Source organism: Hippichthys cyanospilos, chromosome 17 (genome assembly GCF_059441005.1).
Source record: "Hippichthys cyanospilos isolate Australia breed blue-spotted pipefish chromosome 17, RoL_Hcya_1.0, whole genome shotgun sequence".
Taxonomy (NCBI): domain Eukaryota; kingdom Metazoa; phylum Chordata; class Actinopteri; order Syngnathiformes; family Syngnathidae; genus Hippichthys; species Hippichthys cyanospilos.
Genome location: NC_142385.1, coordinates 3,201,022 through 3,220,543, shown reverse-complemented (window position 1 = coordinate 3,220,543; position 19,522 = coordinate 3,201,022). Strand labels below are relative to the sequence as shown.

Genomic DNA, 19,522 nt, shown 5'->3' with positions numbered 1-19,522 from the left:
TGTCCTCTTTTTGGATCATAGTAGAGATGGGTTCACAAAATTAAATCATTAACTTGACGGGTAACGAAAGGTGGCACAACCATTCCATTATGAGGGCAAAATTTGGCTTCACAATAATGAAATTTAATAACCTACTGAACATAAAAATTGTTTTATGAACTTATATTTTCCTGAAACAAATAATTACTTCAACAATTAATTTTAAATGTTTGTTTGTTTGTTTGTTTGTTTTCTTTAAAATCTTGAGTACCCCCTGAAGTTCTTTCAAGTACCCCCAGGAGTATTCATTCTTACCATTAGAAATTAAAATATCTTTCTTGAGCATGATAAATTGCAGATATAGTGTGACCTGTTGCACTGTCACATTCCAGGGTTGATCCGCAGGACATAGCATAAACTGAACTCAGCATAAAAACTGAGTATTTAAAATATTTGTTCAAACAATTTCATACATTCAGATCAATAGATGCACATAGTGATGTCAGCAACAGGGAAAACAGCAATTACTTTCAACCGAAAGGGGGATGAGGTCAGTCCTAGAATTTGGTGACATGTGACCAGGACTGCTTCATTAAAATTTTCTAGGTACACTAGTGAGCCATTTCAATAAAACCTCATCGTACAATAATAAAATATTAATTTGCCAGGTGTAATGTGTGCAAAGTTTCATCTGCTTTCACAAATGTTTCACCAATTGGAATTTGCTTCATATTTCCTGGCAAATTTGAGTCATTATACTTCACATTGTGGATTGTGAAAAATCCATTTATCTGATCTTTGGGTCTAAAGCAATCCCCTGCATACTTATACATTGTGTTGTAAAAATGTTAGTCCTTTTGTTCGGGAAGGAATCAGGACCTCACTTCTGTAAGGAAACAGCGACGAGAAGATTGAGTGGATGGCAACTGCCAAAGTATAGATGAAAATCCAAGGTTCCCCAACAAAGCACTTCTCGTGCTGCGTTCTCCCTGCATGTACAGGCCGTCTCTTGTAATAAACACCACTTAATAGCTGTGTGTTTTTATTAGCAGCAGCATGCCAGGGCAGGGTCTTGTCTGTATGTAGAAGACCTCCAGTCCTCATCATCGTTCCAGTAATTTGGGATTTTTCATTACAGTTCATTTTCACTTAGTTTTGACATTTGGGTTTTGAATTCAGTTTGTTTGAATTAATTTGATCAAGTGTCTATTTCTTTTTGGAAACACTTTATTCTAGTTGCGATTTTATCAGTTTTAGTAATAGTTGTTTGATATAGAGTAAGATTGCAGTCAAAAAGATATATGCGTGTTTAGCAATTCTCATGAGTATGACTCTAAATTATGTTGCGTTTATGAATTGAAAACTTGTGAGTGCAATGTATTGATCTTTTGTCTGCATGACTATGACCTCGCGAGACACCACTTAATGTCTTTGCATGAATCTCTCCTTTGCATTCATGGATCTGGATATGCAAATTAAGATTACATCGCGCCAAGCAAATTAAGTCGATCTGCAAGTCATCCATGCCACCATTACGGACCTATTTATAATTTATATGAATGAATGATATGGAATGATATATGAATGATTTTCGAACAATGTATGGATTTGGCGTCACAAGTCATTAGCTTGCAAGCTATGGAATTATCCTATGACGTTACTAATTTCGGATCACTCCTTAGGCTTAGCATCATCAACAGCTGATAGTTTACAACATGAATGTCCAATTTCTTCATAAAGTACTTTAGGAATTTGGACTAAAAGGCTTATGTGAGCGTAGCTTGCAAGCTAATGGACCTTAGACTCCAATTCCATATACAGTATTGTTTGAAAATCTTTATCTCTTTCAGTGCCGAGCATTATCAGAAAAGGAAACCTCTAGAGTGTCTAGTGAATTTCGCTTTTTCTCTCAACATTAAAAACTGATGGAATATTGTGTGAAAAATCTATATAAACATGGCTGGTATCATATGAAAGCTTGCTTTCCATTCCTTACTTAGAATTACAGGTTTGTAATATATGTGTTGTATGTATGAAAACAATGCCATCCAATGGCCACAGTCATCAGTACAGTGATCAATTGGCTTATATTTACATAAGCACTAGTCAAGGGTGTCAACTACCCTCCATTTAAAAAAAAAAAAAACCTATTAGACGACAATTGTATTATTTATTCTTTTACCCTTGTTTTAAAAGATGTGAATTCTCGTCCATGGCACAAAGTGAGTTAGTATGAATTATAAATTGGTCAGTCTGTGTAAGAGATTAACTGCCACTAACCACGACAATAAATTAGTAAATAATCAGTAATGGATAAATCTTTATTTGTGTTTAATTAATCTTCATTTCATAGTAGAATTCCACTTCAGCGTTCGTGCGTGCAATTCAAAGGAAAGGGTTTTTCCAAATCAACTGCAGTGCTGGTTTCTGCCAGCAGAGTTCACTAGCTGTTATAGAAGCTTACCAAAATAACCATTTTCCACGAAAAAAAAAAGCTTCATTTGTACATCACTACAATTGTGCATGCGTTCGTCTTATGTAATTGAATGCTCATATAAGGGCAATCTTCAGCTTGATGAATGGCGGCGCGGATGACCTGCAGATTGACTTACTTTGCCTGGTAGCTTGGCGTGACGTAATATTAATTGGCATATCCAGATCCACGAATCCAAAGCAGAGATTCATGCAAGGACGTGAAGTGGTGTCTCTCGTGGTCATAGTCGTGCAAGCGAGAGCTGTATTCTAAATACCTTGCACTCGCAAGTTTTTAATTCATAAACTTAACAAAATTTAGGGTCGTACTCACACGAAAACAAGTTGTACTCATGCGAATTGTGAAACATGCCACCGTCTTTTTGACAACCATCTTACTCCATAGTTATACAGCACAGTTTTTTTGTTGTTGTCATATTTGAGCCTGTTTTAAGGAGGTGCTATTGTCTAATTCAAATGAGCCTGCGCTCACCCCTCTTTAATGCAAATACAGTTTTGCATTACCATGATGATGGAATGAACAAAGACTTAGCTAGTGACTACGTGTGGTCAACAGGAACCCTCAACTGTGAAGAAAAGCAATAAAAAGGGAAGGAATAAAGTACTGATTGAATTTTCACTTGTGGAGGAAGCACTTCATCACCAAGCCGCAGAATAACATTTGTCGATTAATGCTGTGTGGTGCATGCAATGCTATAATAGAGTGTGTGCATGCATGTGAGTGTTTGTGTGTGTGTGTGTGTGTGTGTGTGTGTGTGTGTGTGTGTGTGTGTGTGTGTGTGTGTGTGTGTGTGTTGTACTCAACTTTGCCAGCATGTGTGAAATGCAGTGACAACTAGAGCGAGAAAACTGATTGGGAGATGAGTGTCCTTATGCTTTATGCCATTGATTTATGTTTTTGATTCTACAAAGCAGCCAGGACAGAAAAAAATCCATAGGGCTTTCTTTTATAGTTTCATTGAAAATAGATAGATCCAAGCTGAAAAGGTTATGTATTTAAGTGCGACTCTGCAACAGAAAAGTATTCGTATGCTCTAACAATGCCATTTCATTATGACTGCCATTGCCATACGCCAGATTCTCAGATAAAAACACAAACTGACAAGTCTATGGTATGTAGGTTATGAAGAGAGAATGCTTTTATTGTCTGGACAGGCTTTCTTTTCCACATTCTGGGCTCTGATTCCACAAGTTAAGGCCAGAGGACTCTTTCAACCTCCTAACTCCAATCCCGGTTGTCATGGCAATGAAAGCAATCATTTTTGTTTTTCCATGTATGCAATGAGGAACCACCATAATTACATCTCACTACACACTAGCCTTGTGACTTTGAGCTAAAAGGGAGAACAAGCGCACTTGGTTCCTGCAAAACTTTATCAGGGCTAATCATAAAATTGGACACACTCTGTGATCTGTTTTGAAAAATCATAATTTCCGTGAACAACAGCAGTATTGTTGGTTAACTAAAGGCTAAAAAAAAATCAAAAGTAAATTGGAATTTTTGAAGTACCTTTAGTCACTATTTAAGCTTCATGCATTTTCTTGTTCTGTGTTGATCTGTTGCTGGTACAGTATTAGCTTGCCATAGTTTTATGTTTTAAGAATTCAGCAGGATGACAAAAAAATTGAACAATCTATTTTTATTTACCTGTCTTAGAAGACAATGAATCAATATTTATGACATTATTGGCAACAACATAAAAGATCTGTTAAGGGTGTAAGGATAAAGAGTTAATTTCAAACCTTTTGTATACATTTGACTTTGTTTGATGTGATTATAAAGGAATTCTCAAGCGTTGCGTATTAGTTTTGCACTGAACAACTAAGAGAGATTCTAGTGGATTGGGCTAGCATAAATGTCCTTTACATGTTCATAGTACTGTGAACTGCCTAAAATGGATCTCTCATTTAAGCAGCTGCATAGAGAATGAAAGACACAGAGAGGGAGGTTGGCCCAAGACATGATGTCTGAGTCAAGGGTGGAAACTCTGAATGTTCTTGCACCACTGTGCAAAAAGCTGCAAGCCATTACATATCACACTGCTGCCTCACAGACTAAAAAAAGAAAATAGGGCTCCCCTGAACTCTCTTCAAAGAAAAAAAAAGCTCCCTTCAAATTTAATGTATTTATTATCTTAAAGACATCCTGCTAAACACTTGTGGTATTTTCCAGCTTTTATTTGAAATGGGGTAAGAATATGAGAGATTTTACTTCCCAAACAAATCATGCAAGACTTTGACAAGTGAACATTTTCACATGTGAAGGCTTGTATTCTTCAGGTCCATCCATCATGTGCTATGTAAGGAAAAATCTGGAAGTCACCTGGAGTAGATTCCATGCACTTAACTAGTGTATACTAGGGGCGTGGCATACTTGACGTATATATATATATATATATATATATATATATATATATATATATATATATATATATATATATATATATATATATATATATATATATATATATATATATGTATATATATGTACTCATCAAACTCAGTTTGAGCACAACCATTGATTCACATCTTTTCAGTTCCATTTCATAGTTTTTTCTTAAATTGATAACTTGAACAGATACACACATTTTCTTGGATTGTCGGCATGTGGCTAGCAAAAAAAGAAAAAAAAGAAAAAAATACTGCCGATATGCCACACCGGTCTATAAGCCAAAGGTCTCAAATCATAAGAAAAAAAGTCTTGTATTCATATCTAAGCATTCATATCTACAATATATATAGGCAAGGATATTTTATTTATAGACATTTCATACACAAGGTGTATATATATATATATATATATATATATATATATATATATATATATATATATATAAATACAGGTATATTAATACAAGACTGTACCTTCAGTCACTCGACGGCTTGAATGCTTGCCGCTTAATACATTTTAGCCACACCCTTGTACGTCATTTGGCTTTTAAGTAATTTGACTTCCATATCATTCATGAAAGTTACATACAAAAGAAATTTAGCTACACAGCATCTGACTTTTGCTGACATTAAATATTTAGAAGTTGAAATTTTTTAAATTTTGTTCATGGTCACACCCATGAACATCCAACTGTACAGCTTCTTACAGTCAAAACCAAACACTCCATGGGAAAAAAAAAAAAAAATGGACCCACCTGGTAAATCATGACTTTAAAGTTGCGTCTCTTTAGCAGCTCGGCCTCGTTGGTCTCTAGCTTCTTGATTTGACCCCCTTGCTTCTCCAGGTTGGCTCTTACGGTCTTCACGTTGACGCTCACCTTGCGTACTTTCTCCATCATCTTGTTGACGCTATTGGATGTGGTGCTGTGGTTCTTGGTCAGCTTGGTGAGCTCGCCCTGGATGTTGGTCACCGAGCGTTCCATCTCCTGCTGCCTGGACTCCAGCCCACTCTGGGTCTGCTGAATTTGGTCCACAGCTCCGATGATCTTGTCAAGCAAAGACAGCACCAGCACCCCATTCACCTGCTGGTCTGACTTGTCTGATTCATCCTTGTCTTCGGCGGCCTCCTGTTCTGTTTCCATAGCAGACAACTCTTTCTTTGCTGCTGCAAGGACATCATCTTCATCCTCTGAAGGAGGGACATGGACTTCATCGTCTGAAATCTCAGTGAGGGAATGTGGCTCTAGCTTCGTGCTTGAGCACTCCAGTGCTTCCATTGCTGCCATGTCAGTGTAGTTTAAAGTGTTAATAAACAAATCTTCTTCAGATGTTCTTCTTGGATCCCCTTTCTGGGTTGCTCACCTGTTACTGTGTCTCTATTACAAGTAGAGATCCCTTTTTTGTTTCAGGCATCTGTCTTTTGTCAAATCTGTGTACAGGCAACTTTGTAGGTGGTGCAAAGCAAAGCTAGACTTTACCAGATGAGCTCTGAGATGTGAATGCCTCACCAGGCAGAGAAACCCTCAAGTCAAGCTGCAACCAGCAGTGTTTTCTCTCTCTCTCCAGCCACTCTCCTTTTTTCCATTCGGCTCTCCCCCTGTCATTAAATCCCTCCCATTTCCCCTCCCATACACAAATTTGGAATGCGCACTGTTGGAAAAAAAGACTCCACTTTAGGCTAGGTCCACCACTTCAGGCCTATCAGTGTGGTTGGAATAGTTAGCGCAGAGCTCAGCTGATTTGTGTAGACAAGTGCTCAGACTGAGCAGAAATGTGAATGCAGGGCATTAGCTGCTGCCTTCCAACCTGTAATACACTCTTTTTTTTAATCTAAAATGTTACACTTCTTTGTGAATCAATAAAGGAACCGTTCTTGTTGCTAAAACTAAAACCTTTCTCTGAGCTTGACTTCAAGTGTTTTGCATTATGTCTGATCTCTGTGTTTGTCTTTTTACAGTGTATTAATGAGAAGCAGATGAGTGTTTAACTGTTAAATCATAACAAGAGATCCACACATCTATTTCAGCTTCCTCTTGTTATTATTAGCCATTCAATTTTCCATCAGAGGAGTCAAACTTTTTCACATTAGGAACCTAGATATTATGGTTCAAGAAGACTTGATGAGAAGAAGTGTGATTTATTGACTGGTTTTATTGAACATATAAAAACATTCCAAGATGTCAGAACAAACAGATAATAATCACAATAATAAAGCTTCTGTTGCCAAAAATAATAAATTTCATTTGAATTCAAAGATTATTTGTGATGAGTATTCACAAAATCAGGCTAACATTTTCAAAAGTGAAAATTGTGATTATATATTCCCTTTGAAATTAAATATATATATATATATATATATATATATATATATATATATATATATATATATATATATATATATATATATATATATATATATATATATATATATATATATATATATATATATAGAAAGAACTGTCATGACCCTTGAGGCTGGTTGTATTTGTGCTGTTTTGCCTCCATCTGCTGGCGTTTTTAGGTCACTGCACTTATTTACTATTGCCATCTAACTGCTTCCATACAACACTTAACTACAATGCTGGTCAGCTATTGGTCTACGTCTCTTCGTGGAGATGGTCGTCTGCTATTGGTCGGCCTCACTTTTCCGGTCTGCTATTTGTCGGCGTCTCCTCATGGAGATGGTGGTCTGCTATTGTTCGGACTTACTTGTTTCAAAATGGCGGAAGGGTAAAGCTTTGTTAGATTGTGAGTGGTTACAAAACCATATTTACAGTGCATTTTACTGCTTAATTCAAAGTTGAAAGGGTTAGCCATGGGTTCCAAGATTGCTAGTGATGTTAAAGAGAGAAGTAAGAAAATGATTTCCATGGAAACGATGCTGGAAAGAACCCTTATTAGGGAATATGGGCATAACAAGCTGCACTCAAGGTAAATAAATCCTTTCCCTTGATACCATTCCCTTGATTATATACATGTATATTTAATATACATAGCACTTACTGTACTATTTTGGTACCATTACAAAAGCTGGTTTTATATTTAAAAAGCTGGTTTTATATATATATATATATATATATATATATATATATATATATATATATATATATATATATATATATATATATATATATATATATATATATATATATATATATATATATATATACATATATATATATATAATATAAAACCAGCTTATCCTCACTGAGGTAGCTGGCTTGCTGGTGCCTTGGATACCCAGGGGAGAACACTAGCTAAGTGGGAAGTGATGCTAACCACTCTTCCATCACATTAAAAAAAAGAAAAACAAAATCTTTTTTTTTCAAATATTTTTCTTAGCAGGTACGGTGCGCCAATTGCTTTTAAAAATGCACTTTAAACTCCCATGGATAAATTGCTTAGAAAGACATGTATCATGACACTGAATTGGACATTGAATTGGCTGTTGTTTAGCTGTCTATTTATTTATTTATTTATTTATTTATTTATTTATTTATTTATTTATTTATTTATTTATTCACTTATTTATTTATTTATTTATTTATTATACTATTATTTTGTTTCTGTTGGTAACTTTTCTAAATTGATTTTTACTTCATACTCTGATTCATTTGAAAATGATAGACTTCAATGTGATACGATTAAATAAAAAAAGATTCATGATCAATCTTTGCAACTTGTTTTTTCACGGAAAACAGACAATGCGCCGTCGGAGGTGCTCTTATTTTGATTTCTGCAACGGATATCCGTTTTCTCCACTTAATTATATCCGACTTGATGTATAGTGTTGGGACCGTAGCATCCCGCATCCTCAGATTTGGACAGGCCACGAATTGACATATTGCAGGTTTTAACGGTAAGTAAATTGACATGCAGATATTTATTGATTTATTCTGCAGTGTACACCCTCAGTAAAATTGTATTAAACGTTCGTGCGCTATTTTTCAAAGCTGTTATTTATTTTTTCCCTAACAGACGTGTGGATTGTAAGAATGACGATGCGAAACCAAATGAGTGATGTTTTTAGTGGGTCCATTTTGGACATTCGCCGTGTTGCAGGTTTAATGCCCAAGCCTTTATTTTTTTCAATCGTAAGCTGCAACGACTATCTGACTTTGGTCGACATGGGAGGGCCGGTATTTGTCGAGCCATAGATGCTGTCACAGAGATGGAAATCAGCAGCATCATGGCGTCCTTGAGCTGAAGGGCAGCGCTGCGGGAGAAAAGATGCTCACGACAGATGGTCTCGACTCTGTTTTGTTTTCACTCTGCTCCAGTTGATCAAGCTAACATGCAAACTCAGAGTGATAAGGAGAATAATATATATATATATATATATATATATATATATATATATATATATATATATATATATATATATATATATATATATATATATATATATATATATATATATATATATATATATATAAATGATTTTTTTAGTCGACTAGTTTTGCATCATCACTATAAAAATGATGAGACGGTAAAAGTTAACTAACAACAGTACATATTGATTACAAGGAATGTCATATTTGGTTTATTGCAACGAATTAAAATATAAAATATGACAAAAACAGCTGTCAGTTCACTTTTACACTACTGAGAAACACTGCACAATGTTATGCAAATGGAGGCAGACCCACATTTTTTTTTTGTTTGTTGTGTGGCCAGTATGACACAGTACACATATACTGTATAGTAGGAGTAAGCAATCTTTTTGCAACTGAGAGCTATGTCTTGTAATGTAATGGGAAATCAGTTTGTCACATGCTTCTGAAAACGCAAATGTGCTGAAATTACATTTAATACTATTAACATTAGTATGATTCAAATTAAGTAGCAAATTGGCTGTTGTAAATAATGCAGTTAGAATTTTACCATTCAAATTAAAATTTGTCATAGATAATTGTCGTCAGAGAACGTGGCCCTTATAACTGGATGAAAGCTATGCATACCATAAATTCAAGTAAACATCACAAATGTAGTTATGAGAATAAATGGGCGGCTAACACCTCACCTAGTGGGAATATTTGGTTGGCTTATTCCTCGCTGTTGACCCTCTAATGCTGCTGTAGCGACAGATGAAAGGAATTTGTAAAGTGAGGAACTCAGACTCAAACTAACATAGAGCAAGCTAGGGTGAGGCGAGTGGCAAAATATTTAAAAAGGACCGAAGAGGGAAAAAAATCATTTGTTCTAGCAACAGATGAAAGGAAGTTTGCAAACTGAGGAAATGAGAGACGAACTAGCCTCGAGCAAGCTAGGATGATTCCAGTAGCAAAATATGCATTTTAAATGTGACCAAAAAGGAAGCAAAACATCCTTTGCTCTACCATTGGAAAGTGTGTTGTGGCTCTTTTAAAACACTTTTTAAACATCAACTAATATAGAGCATCTTACTGTCATATGTTTAGAGTATCTTCCAGCTCGTTGGCCATCATCATGGGGGAATTATTCCGGAGTGAGGAGATGACACTGGCCCAGTTGTTTCTCCAGTCAGAGGCAGCTTACTGCTGTGTCAGTGAACTGGGAGAACTTGGCATGGTCCAGTTTAGAGATGTGAGTAAGAATGCTAGTGACGGACTTTCCCAGTTGATAATCAGATACGATTGTTGTATCACCAATTTTGCTCTGGTCTAACTTCTTTGTTGCCAGCTAAATCCTGATGTGAACGTGTTCCAGCGAAAGTTTGTGAATGAAGTAAGGAGATGCGAGGAGATGGACAGAAAATTAAGTAAGTAATTGAGACAGCTTTATGTCCAGCTTTAGCTTGTATTTCCAGGTAATGTGATAAAAATGACAAGTGATTGCTTTATGAATTTACTTTTAAGGAAACCTGCAATATGAATCTGAACATAGAACTACTATAACGGGTACCCACTTTGTTTGGAACAGGGTTTGTGGAGAAGGAGATCAAGAAAGCCAATATACCTACTGTTGACACTGGAGAAAATCCTGAGGTGCCTTTTCCAAGGGATATGATTGATTTGGAGGTAAAGTAACTTGACATTGACATTATTTTGACAGTTGGGCACTATTATGTTCAATTGTTTTATGGTCATAGTGGTTAAAAAAAATGAAGCCTGAAGCGCAGGAAATTGAGACAGGATGACTCAATTATTTATTTATTTATTTGTGTGTTTATTTATTTATTTATAAAAATAAAAAGACAAACACGGTGCGTAGACACCAATCTGAAGTCACCTATCTGACTTTATGGAAGAATTTTAAATAAAAAATTGTGTGACTAACCACAGTTTTGGAAAAGTTGAGTTCAATTTCACAGTTCAGACTCAAACCTGATTGCCACCACCTTTGTTGAATCAGGAAATCCCTTGAAAAGAACATGTTAGACCAGGGGTCACCATCGTGGTGCCCGCGGGCACTTAGGTAGCCCCCAAAGATCACATGAATAGCCTGCATCCCTGTTCTGCAAATAGCTTACAAGGGATAGAACATTGGTGATTTTTCTATTAATTTTGCAAACAATTATACATGTATTACATTTACCGTAATTTTCGGACTATAAGCCGTGACTTTTTCATCATGATTTGAGTCTTGCGCCTTATAGTCCAGTGCGGCTTATCTGATGGTTTTTCCCACTGGTCAAGCAAATGTGTGTTCAAGGAGACAGTTTATAAAACAACTTTGAAATAGAACTGAAAAGATGTGAAACAAAAAGGCTGTGCTCAAAAAGAGTTTTAAAATATATTATTAAAAATATAAAAAGAAATGTCGAAATTGAATAAGATCTTACATAAAAGTGTGTGACGTGTAAATTTGATATACAGTATACAGTATATATGATTCTATTTATAAAGTTATGATTGTATATATTATTTATTTGCAGTGTGTGCAATGTTCGCTAAAATAATCAATCAATTAAACAACGGGAGACAGAATGCTATAGCAGTATTGATTTCGAATTTGAACTGCTATTTAACTCTGAAGTATTCTGTTGGTAATATACATCCATCCATGTTCTATAAATACAATGTTGGGACTAAATATGCAGGCATGTTCAGTCTGGTAAAGAGAGGATGTTGCAGTTGGTAGACAGTTAAAAAAATATATAAAGAAAATGTGAACGTTTCATATACCACCATATCCAGTGCGGCTTATCGGTGGCAAAGAGATTCGGGGAAAAAAAACAAAAAAACAGTGATTGAAATCTATTAGTCTGCAAAAGGTTATCATGTTATTTCCAAGACTGCGGGGCTCCAGTAATTCACTATCAGGACTATTATCTACAAATGGAGAAAACTGGGAACAGTGATACACCTTGTTAGAAATGTTCGACCAACACAGATTTCTCCAAGGGTGTGATGGCGACTCCTAGAAAGTCATAAAAAAAAACATGAAAACCTTTCAAAGAATTGTACTCCTTGACCAAAAATGGCATCATGGGAAGGTTCCCAATCAAAACTACTGCTGTCACATAAGTACACAGAGGCGCATCTCACATTTGCCAAAGCATTTTGATGATGTTCAAGACTCTTGGAAAAACATTCCGTGGACTCGTCTAAACAGAATGAGTCAAAAAGAACAAGATTGAATTGACCAAGACAAAATCGTGATTTAAATCAAATTATGATGCTGTGGTGTGACCTTAAAAGCCTAGGTCACGCTAGGAAACCCTATAATATGGCAGAGTTGAACAATAGTGCAAAGAAGAGTGGTTCAAAATTCCTCCATAGCAGTGTGAAAGATCATCACCAATTATCGCAAATTTTTCACCTAGGGTAAAATAGGTTTGTACTTTTTTCCCCCATGCTAACAAATCATTTAGAAACTGCATTTTCATTTGCTTTTCTCAGTGTGGTATATTGGTTTGATTAAATAAACCCTTTGCAGGTGATAAATACGCAAAAAACAGAAAAATCGGAAAGGGGCAATTACCATTTCACAGCACCATACAACTTGAAAGAAATACAAGTTACTCAAAACAAAACAAAATGAACTTAGAAATAGAGTCTATTTTGCTTTGCAGGCTACCTTTGAGAAGTTGGAAAATGAATTGAAGGAGATCAACACCAACCAGGAAGCCCTGAAGAAAAACTTCTTGGAGCTGACGGAGCTCAAACACATTCTTCGTCGAACACAGCAGTTCTTTGATGAGGTTCCAACTCTTTCAAAGCTCTCCATGTTGATTAAATCTGATGATTATAACTAGTGAATGCATTAATTTTGTCATTACCATTTTGTTAGATGGAGGATCCCAACTTGTTGGAAGAGTCTTCAGCCCTGATGGAGGGCAATGAGGGGGGAAGAGGGGCTCCGCTCAGATTGGGGTAATGTACCAAGAGCCATTAGTTTTTATAAATCTGTTTTTCAAATGTTTATGAAGGCTGATATTTAGCTCTAAGGGCTCTGTCGCATGTGCGCTTGTCGTAACATCTGGCGCGTCTTCATTTTCTTGCCCGAGCAAGTCTTGCTTAGAGTGTCTGGGAATTTGGCAGAGGTGTAATAAGGGCATTTTCTTTTACAATTGACAATTTGGTGACACAACACAGACAATTGACCAGATAAATGAAGGTCACAGGTGTCAAACTCGTGGCCCTTGTGCCAGATCCGGCCCGCCACATCATTTTATGTGGCCCGCGAAATGCTAATAATGACTTCTTGCTAAAGTACTAAACTTGCAAATTGTCTTCAACTTTCAAAAGTTATGCGGGGGGGCACAACCATTTTTCTGTTCCCAATCTCACGTTTGAACAGTTTTTACTGACCTCTGATTTCAAAACTAGCTATGTGCGCGACAAACTCGAAAATTCATTTGACTTTACAGTTTTACAGTTATTCCGGCCCTCTGACAGAAACTATGGCCCACTATAAAAATGAGTTTGACACCCCTGGTCTAGGTTATGGCCCATGTAGTGTAATGTAGTTTTGGTGGATATAATCGAAAGAAACATCAACATCTTTCTATTCTACTATGTGATACGAGTTGATGACCCCTGGGTTTAGTATTAGCACTGCATTTATTTTCCATGTCAGAATGCAAAGAAAAAAATGCACTAATGAAAGCATGAAAGTAAAAATGTGCTTATCCAGTCTAGTTTTAATCATTTGTCAATCTTTTTAAACGAGACTAACTTGTTATTGTCGTGTTGTCACTTGTCACTCCACTTCTCATTGCACAGATTTGTGGCTGGTGTGATCAGCAGAGAGAGGATTCCAACTTTTGAGAGAATGCTGTGGCGGGTGTGCCGTGGTAATGTCTTCTTACGCAAGGCGGAGATCGAGGACCCGCTGGAGGACCCCACTACAGTTAGTACATAAACATAGAACAGTATAAATGATACAACATGGACTTACTGTGGGTGGTTATTGTTGTTATTGTGGTGGTCGTAAATAACTGTAAGGTTTTAAAAAAAGTATTATTCTTGCCAACAGGGAGACCAAGTCCACAAATCTGTCTTCATCATTTTCTTCCAAGGTGACCAGTTGAAGAACAGGGTGAAGAAAATCTGCGAGGGGTAAGTTTCAAGCCCTCTATTTTGAAATGCAATTGTATCTTGTTGGTGTTTTTTAAAAATGTTTTAAGTGTTGTATTGTGTCCATTTTGGAGGTTTTCTTCCACATTCTACTCACAGTATTTTAGCAAAGGGATGTCACACTACTGGATGAACTGAGTGGTCATGCCATTTTGACATGATGTCACTGAGTGAAATTTCAGCTCCCTGGTGTCTGCTTTCAATACTTACCCGCTGATGTAACATGCCTTTGAGGTTCCGATCACAAGATTGGACAAAACACCACACAAGGGTTAAGCAGAGATGAACCCATGGTTTTTCCTATGCACAATTCAAGTTATCTGTCTTTACAGCATGTTATTGAACAATATTATTTTTGTCCAGGTACCAAAGGATCAAGGATCAAAGGAAACTTTACACCAAATAATATTTTAAATATAGTCAGTGAGGTCCAGTGAAATGTAACTGCTCACTGTGCCCCCGCTACAGTGGGACCACTGCCGTGTATGCGTTTTGTTACCATAGAGACTGTGGCCCATGGCCCAAAGTTTAAAAGAGAAAAGTAAACCCACATAAAAGGTCAAGTCAAAGTGTATTTTCATGCAGATTACGGTACACTGTGATTGCTTTGCCCCTATCCCACTGAAGGCAACTCCTGGTGAGTGTCCGTGAAGGTAGCAGCACATTGATCTCCTACTTGTCTGGGTGAACGTCTGGCAACCATTTAGTGACTTTGGACAATCCTTAAGGAGATCAAATGAGCCACTACCTTTGCAGACACGTGCCTGCGTTCGCCCCTCCGATTGATAGGGGCTTAAGCTATCTTTGTTTGTTTGTTGACCCAATAGTGCTTTCATGGAGTTCAGTGGTTGAGCTGCCTTGTAAGTTGAAAAAAAATCGGACCACAGCTCACTTACAGACACATTTAAAAAAAAATGTTTACTGTACTTGATTGTTAAATTTCACACTTGATATGTATGCAGGTACTTCAGAGACACAAATAATTTTATGCCGATGATATAAGTTGACTAATTTGGTTTGTGGGTTTTTTTTTTTTTTCTCAGGTTCCGTGCCTCTCTTTACCCTTGTCCAGAAACTCCCCAAGAGAGGAAAGAGATGTTGGCTGGAGTCAACAGCCGTATTGATGATCTCCAAATGGTACATTTATTTTATTTAATAGCGTTTCCTTCACAAGCTTACTAAAGTACAGTGACACTCTTTGCTGCCTGAAACGTGAAGAAATAAAGAAGGAATAAAGAAATGTAGGAATTGCAGAGTACCTCATGTTACTGTTGTAAAGCAAAACTGTTTTATCATGATTGTGCAATAATGGCTATATTGTTTTGTATTTAAATGTATGCTACACCAGTGTTTTTTAAATGTCGGTACACTTACCCATGGGGGTATGTGAATACACCAAAGGGAGTATGTGAGTCAACAAGTAGCTTCCATGCAAATAAATAAACAAATAAATACATTAAAAAAAAATTGGAAAACTTACCATATTTCTCCAAGTACAAGTCGAGTTTTTTTCCCCCTCATTTTCAACCCCCATATTATTTACCGCATTACTCAAAACAGACCATTTTTTTTTCCACATCACTGTTTATCAATAACATTAATTTGAATGCGAAATAAGTAATATGTCATTCACAAGGCTCAAAATTATTATATATATCCCTCTATTTGGATATAGTATGCATCCGTTTTAAAGTGTTTGCACAGAACATCGCAAAAATGCACTTTTGTCAAGCATTGACTAATTGCCTCTTTATTGTCAACAACTCCTGTGTGGAGTTTGCATGTCCTCCCCGAGCCTGTGTGGATTCTCTTCGGGCACTCCGACTTCCTTCCACACTCCAGAAACATGCCTGGTGTATTGGACATACTACATAGTTGTTAACTCCAAAACAAATGAATCAAAAACGGCATAAGAGATCATTTGTCTTCAGGCTCCTGCATGCTGCTTGCAGCATCTGATGGATTACAAAATCCATTGTTGTGTCAGTGGGTGTTTTGTGCAGTGGTTCTTATCTGCAAAAGAGCTTTGTCCGGTATCAAAAAGTTGTGCTGCCCACAGATTACTTTTATAAGGGAAAAAAAGCCCCTGCTCTTGTTGGGTGTCTGGCTTGTGAAAGCGTGCCAAACACACAAAATATATGATGCTTATACAATGGAACATTTGGCTTAGCCTTTCAAATGAATAATGTCCAACTAAGTCTGAATATGGACAATGTATGTCTTGCTCTATGTAATCAACAGCACAGTGGTAATTGTGGTTAGCAATTTGTCTCACACAAAAGGGTTCTGTGTTTGAATCTCTGACTCGCCATGATTACATCCAACAATAATTAGGACAACTTACCTTGTGAGCTAATTCCATTTTACCAATACAGGTACTGAACCAGACCGAGGACCACCGTCAACGAGTATTGCAGGCCGCCTCAAAGACAATGCGAGTTTGGTTCATTAAGGTTCGCAAGATGAAAGCCATCTACCACACTCTGAACCTGTGTAACATTGATGTGACCCAGAAATGTCTGATTGCTGAAGTCTGGTGTCCGGTGTCAGATCTGGACTCAATTCAGTTTGCCCTGCGGAGAGGAACGGTGAGTTTTTGCAGCTACTTATCAGCAAGGTTATGAATGTTAACCAAAACTAATGAAATAACAAAACTTTTTTTTTTTATGGTGAGTAAAATAAAATAAAACGGATTGATTGATGGTTATACTGTAGGAGTAATGCCTTAACTTTCATCTTTGTAAAATAATATCATAAATGATTTTATGGGGCTCATTTTGAATGAACTTATTTCATTATTACTGTGTGATGAAGAGGCAGCTCGGTGGAGCATTGGTTAGCCCTTCCGCCTCACAGTTAAGAGTTCAATTCCAGCTTGTTAAGGCCTTCCTGTGTGGGGTTTGCATGTTCTCTTTGAGCCCACGTGGGTTCTCCCCTCCCATATTCCAAAAGCATGCATGGTAGGTTTACTGGACATACTGAATTGTCCTTAGGAGTGATTAAGTGTGCGAATAGTTGTTTGTTTGTGTGTGCCCTGTGATTAGCTGGCACAGGGTGTCCCCTGCCTACATCCTGAAGTCAGCTGGGATAGGCACCAGCAAGCCAGCGACCCTGGTGAGGATAAGCAACTTTGGAAAACGAACGGATAGCAGGATATATTCTTATGATAGGCATCAGTCAGTTGATTCACACCTACTAATTAGTTTTTCCTGAGAAAATTGTCAGCCCATGCATTCCCAAGCCCACACTTGCTACACTTGCTTCCTGTTATGAACAGTCCCTGGGTTTGAGTTGCAATGTGATTTTTATTTTATTTAGAGTGTTGCTTTTAGTAATGGCAGCTTTCTCATTGTTTCATCGGGTTTTATCACTACGGAAGCAAATGCAAAAAGAATTTGTTTTAAATGACACACTGATTTAGATTATGTGGTCAAACGATTTTTAAAGTCTAGATGGCTGTTGGTGGACATTTGCTTCAAACCCCTTATTATCATGATACCCCTTTTGAAATATGCGTTTCGAGATATGCCTGTGAGTAATGTGAGATTGTTTGTCTACATGTTTTGCTCCACTGTTTGTGTTCAAATACCTGTTTTCTTAAGGGTCATTAGTAAACCACGACTATAGACGCTAATCATTAGCTTGACAATTGATGTTTGTTAGCACATCTATGACTTATTTTTTCATAATGCATAAACTCTTAATACATGCATTCTTATGGCAAAGTTCTTGGGCTGTTTTACATACACAGCTAGGATAAATTGCTGAAAATGTTGAGTTAGACAAGCGAATTTATTTGTATAGACATACTGTAGCCATTTATTTGTTCAGCCTAATGCTACTTGAAGAGAAGTTGGTGCATGTATTATGTGTTTTTCATCCTTTGATTTTTACAGGAACGAAGTGGTTCAACCGTGCCATCAATCCTCAACAGGATGCAGACCAAACAGACTCCGCCCACTTTCAACAAGACCAATAAGTTCACCTCTGGCTTTCAGAACATTGTGGATGCATATGGAATAGGCAACTACAGAGAAATCAATCCAGGTAGTATCATTTGAAAAAGGGAGCAAATAGTACGAAGTTGTGCGCATTAACCAGCCATACATTCCCCCGTTGATTGCTTTTTGAACATAATCAGGCTAAAAGCAAACTAAACTATCTCCACAAAGTTTGAAGGAGAAAAACAACTTAGGGCCCACTCTAAATTAATTTTTAGTCTGGCATTTGGCTAGTTCTGACAAGGAATAATGATGGATTTTCTTTGAGTACACCGGTTTCACTCCACATTTCAAAAACATGCAGGGTTTTTTGTATTTGTGTTTGTGAGTGATTGTGGTTGTTCATCTTTGTGTGCCCTTCAATTGGCTGGCAATCAGCTCAGGGTGTACCCTGCCAAATGCCCGAAGACAGCTGCGACAGGCACGCCCCTGACCCTCTTGAGAATAAGCGACTGACATAATGGATGGATGGCAAAATGGATAAAGCATAAAATAACATCCGTTTTAACATTTAAGGATCTAATTTTGGTAGACTGCCATCTGTGTGTCCACTACAAAAAATATGGTCAACCTCAATTTGGTGCCAACGCAGGTCTAGTCTACGGTGTATGGCCAGTGTTGTGTTGGGCATACCTGCACTCATATGGTTGCCAGCCCCTGACACACGGATAATTTAATCACAGAAATTAGACAGTGCTTGTTGGAAAAATTGAGAGCATCTTAAATTTCATGTCAGTGCAAGTCTAGTTCATCGTGTTTGTGAAATTGTTAGAGAGGCTACATGGACAAATTCTGTGCTCTGGGATGTGTTCGTGAATGTCATTGGATTTTATACATCTGCAGATTAATTGCTCAGGACCCAGACAAATATTCTCATTACAAGCAGTCCTACTTGAAGGGCAGAGAGTCCCTTCATTAGTTCTGGGACATTTACTTTGCTGTAACACTCAGAATGGTATGTGAACAACCAAAAAACTGTGTCAAACAAAGGTGATCATTTGTCTTTTGTGTTTATTGGTGCTCAAAATTTAATTACAATGGTAAAGGAGCAACACAAACTATCTGATACATTTACGATAGAACAAAAAATCTGCTTTTAATTTTTTTAACTTTTTAACACTGTTTTCTGTGTGGTTGTGGTGAAGAAACATGTCA

The 19,522-nt window shown here is 37.0% G+C and overlaps 2 protein-coding genes across 3 annotated transcripts in view; one reads left to right on the top strand and one right to left on the bottom strand.

Moving 5' to 3' along the window:
- LOC148409241 (caveolae-associated protein 1-like) overlaps positions 1-6,395 on the bottom strand; it is a 28,817-nt gene extending 22,422 nt beyond the window's left edge. Inside the window, exon 1 of the mRNA XM_088439521.1 lies at positions 5,619-6,395. Within this exon, the coding sequence (XP_088295647.1) occupies positions 5,619-6,149 (531 nt within the window). The 5' untranslated portion in view covers positions 6,150-6,395. The remainder of the gene's footprint in view (positions 1-5,618) is intronic.
- Positions 6,396-8,634: 2,239 nt separating this feature from the next.
- Positions 8,635-19,522, top strand: part of LOC148409240 (V-type proton ATPase 116 kDa subunit a 1-like) — a 36,836-nt gene continuing 25,948 nt past the window's right edge. For both annotated transcript variants that reach the window (XM_088438847.1, XM_088438846.1), the window contains exons 1-11: positions 8,635-8,722; positions 10,284-10,428; positions 10,525-10,603; positions 10,765-10,862; positions 12,860-12,988; positions 13,078-13,160; positions 14,013-14,139; positions 14,266-14,348; positions 15,410-15,503; positions 16,742-16,954; positions 18,263-18,413. In XM_088438847.1, coding sequence (XP_088294973.1) covers positions 10,312-10,428; positions 10,525-10,603; positions 10,765-10,862; positions 12,860-12,988; positions 13,078-13,160; positions 14,013-14,139; positions 14,266-14,348; positions 15,410-15,503; positions 16,742-16,954; positions 18,263-18,413 — 1,174 coding nt within the window. In that variant the 5' untranslated portion in view covers positions 8,635-8,722; positions 10,284-10,311. The remainder of the gene's footprint in view (positions 8,723-10,283; positions 10,429-10,524; positions 10,604-10,764; positions 10,863-12,859; positions 12,989-13,077; positions 13,161-14,012; positions 14,140-14,265; positions 14,349-15,409; positions 15,504-16,741; positions 16,955-18,262; positions 18,414-19,522) is intronic.